This window comes from Frankliniella occidentalis, unplaced genomic scaffold, assembly GCF_000697945.3.
Source record: "Frankliniella occidentalis isolate FOCC.00 unplaced genomic scaffold, Focc_3.1 Scaffold1, whole genome shotgun sequence".
NCBI classification, from domain to species: Eukaryota; Metazoa; Arthropoda; class Insecta; order Thysanoptera; family Thripidae; genus Frankliniella; species Frankliniella occidentalis.
In genome coordinates, this window is record NW_026267131.1 from 2154203 (window position 1) to 2156342 (window position 2140).

Consider the following 2140-nt stretch of genomic DNA (forward strand, 5'->3'; position numbering starts at 1 on the left):
CCCCCCCCGGACCGTCGACCTGGCCGCCCGTGGCCGCCGGACGAGCCCGCCGCTGCAGCCTCCAGCAGGCCCGCCGCGCAGCCGTGCCCGGCGGGGATGCCTACCCGGAGGACCGCAGGCGCTGACTGCAGCCCGCCGGCTGTGCGCGGGGCCGGGCGCGTGGGACGCAGCAGTATGACTGCATTCGGAACCCGAGTGTGTGAATGTCGCACACTTGTAGGTGTGTGCGTGTGTGAATGCCATTCGTGCCCAGCGAGGCACGAGTGTGTGAATTTTCAAAGAAAAATTTCACTCGCTCAAGTGTACAAATGGGAATTCACACAAACCAAACCAAACCAAACTGTGCGACATTTATTCACACACATTTGCGTCTCAAGAGTGTCGTCACATTGCTTACAACATTAAGAATGCCATGTAGTAGCTTTTTGTACACCACGGGTCCTTACTCAAGGATTCCTTATTTCTTCCACTGCATAAACGTTCATAGACAATTCAAATTTTCAAATTTTCTTTTCACTTGTTGCCGTAAAATTAAAATTATATAGTTGCGGTAACGGTTGCTCACCTGGGCCGCTGGATGCGCCGTTGGCCGCGCCCCTCACGGGCGCCAGCTGCGGGTGGTCGCCGGGCCCGCGCAGGGGCAGCTCGTCCGAGGACTCGGCCCACACGTCCAGGATGGAGGCGCGGCAGCGCAGCGCGCGCGGGCCCTTGGCGCTCAGCTCCACCCGCAGCGAGCTGCTGCTCCACTCGTCCAGGTCCGGCGGAGGGCCCGGGGGCGGCAGCGAGGGACCCGCCGCCCCGGGGACCTGGCCCGGGCCCGCCGGGCCCACCGCGTGGAAGTGCACGGTCGGCGCAGTGTGCTGCGGACAGAAAAAACAACAACATTGCATTTCAGAAGAGTTGTTCCTTTTCAGGCAGTCCCTTCTAGAAGGCAAAGTCCCCTCGCCCGTTCCAACTCCGGTACTTAAACCAAGTACATGTACTAGAAAAACCAAGAACATGTGATTTTAAGGCAGCATTGGCTCGAGCATAGCACTGGATCCTGAAGGTAGCTGTTCTTGAATCAAGTACAATGCTGCCGCAAAATTGCAGGTTCTTGTCTCTTCTAGAACATGTACTTGGTCGAAGAACTGGGTGTTCTGGGTGAACCTGCCCGCTACACACTCGAGGGCCCGCTCGGTGCTATATAGAGAGTATGAGGAGGGGGGGGGGGGGACTTTGCCCTCTGATAGAGACAGTCGTAGGGGACTGTCTAAAAATAGGACGCTCCAAAACCTTGGGCCACGGGTGGCCTCACGGTTAGTCAAATCAAGTCAAGTATAATGTAGTACAGTAGTAGTACATGATAGAATGTGCTTGTGGTCTATTTTATATTTCAGATTTACCCCAATACAGCAAGACGACAAAGCCGGACCATGCTCGCCCACTAACCATGCTTCAAACTACTTGATTTCTTTTCCTTGCAGAGGGTGGGTGGCAAACCGCAACAAGGCGTCTGCGGATGGGATTTGGCATTTCGCGGCATGCCTGCTGATGTGGGGTAGGGAGGAGGGGGGGGGGTCTTTTTCTTCCTCTTCTTCTGGGCCCGCCCTGGTTTTGCCACGGTAGCCATGCGTGATCGGAATACGCGTAGCAGGCCGTGTGCAGCAGCAGCAGCAGCCCGGTCTGCAGGTGAGGGCCGCGCCCGGGGCGTGCCCCCGGCCCCCGTGGCTCAACAGGTGAAGGGCGGCGGGGAGGGGCGGGCTGGAGCAGGAGGCCTACGGGCCGGGCGCGCTTGCTGACACGCAGTGACACGGTGCGCATTAATAACTCCTTAACAGTTGCGGCGTCGCCGCACCTAAACACTGAACACACCTTCTGCCTAAACACTCACCACCCATTGCCTGAACACTGAAACACCCTCTGCCTGAACACTGAGCACACCCTCTGCCTAAACACTATGACCACTCATTGCCTGAGCACCGAACACCCTCTGCCTGAACACTGAACTCCCACCACCTAAACACTGAGCACCCTCCTCCTGAAACTGAACACCCTCTGCCTGAACACTGAACACCCTCCGCCCGCCCTGCCGGCCTCGCGACGTCATATACATTTTTCTTTCCCCCTCATACCCTTTCTTGTTGGGTCGGCGCGGCCG

The 2140-nt window shown here is 57.7% G+C and overlaps 1 protein-coding gene across 2 annotated transcripts in view; it reads right to left on the bottom strand.

Annotated features, from left to right (window-relative positions):
• The window catches only part of LOC113202665 (uncharacterized), a 140705-nt gene that overhangs the window by 4215 nt on the left and 134350 nt on the right, over positions 1 to 2140 (bottom strand). For both annotated transcript variants that reach the window (XM_052268410.1, XM_052268443.1), the window contains exon 5: positions 566 to 860. In XM_052268410.1, the coding sequence (XP_052124370.1) occupies positions 566 to 860 (295 nt within the window). The remainder of the gene's footprint in view (positions 1 to 565; positions 861 to 2140) is intronic.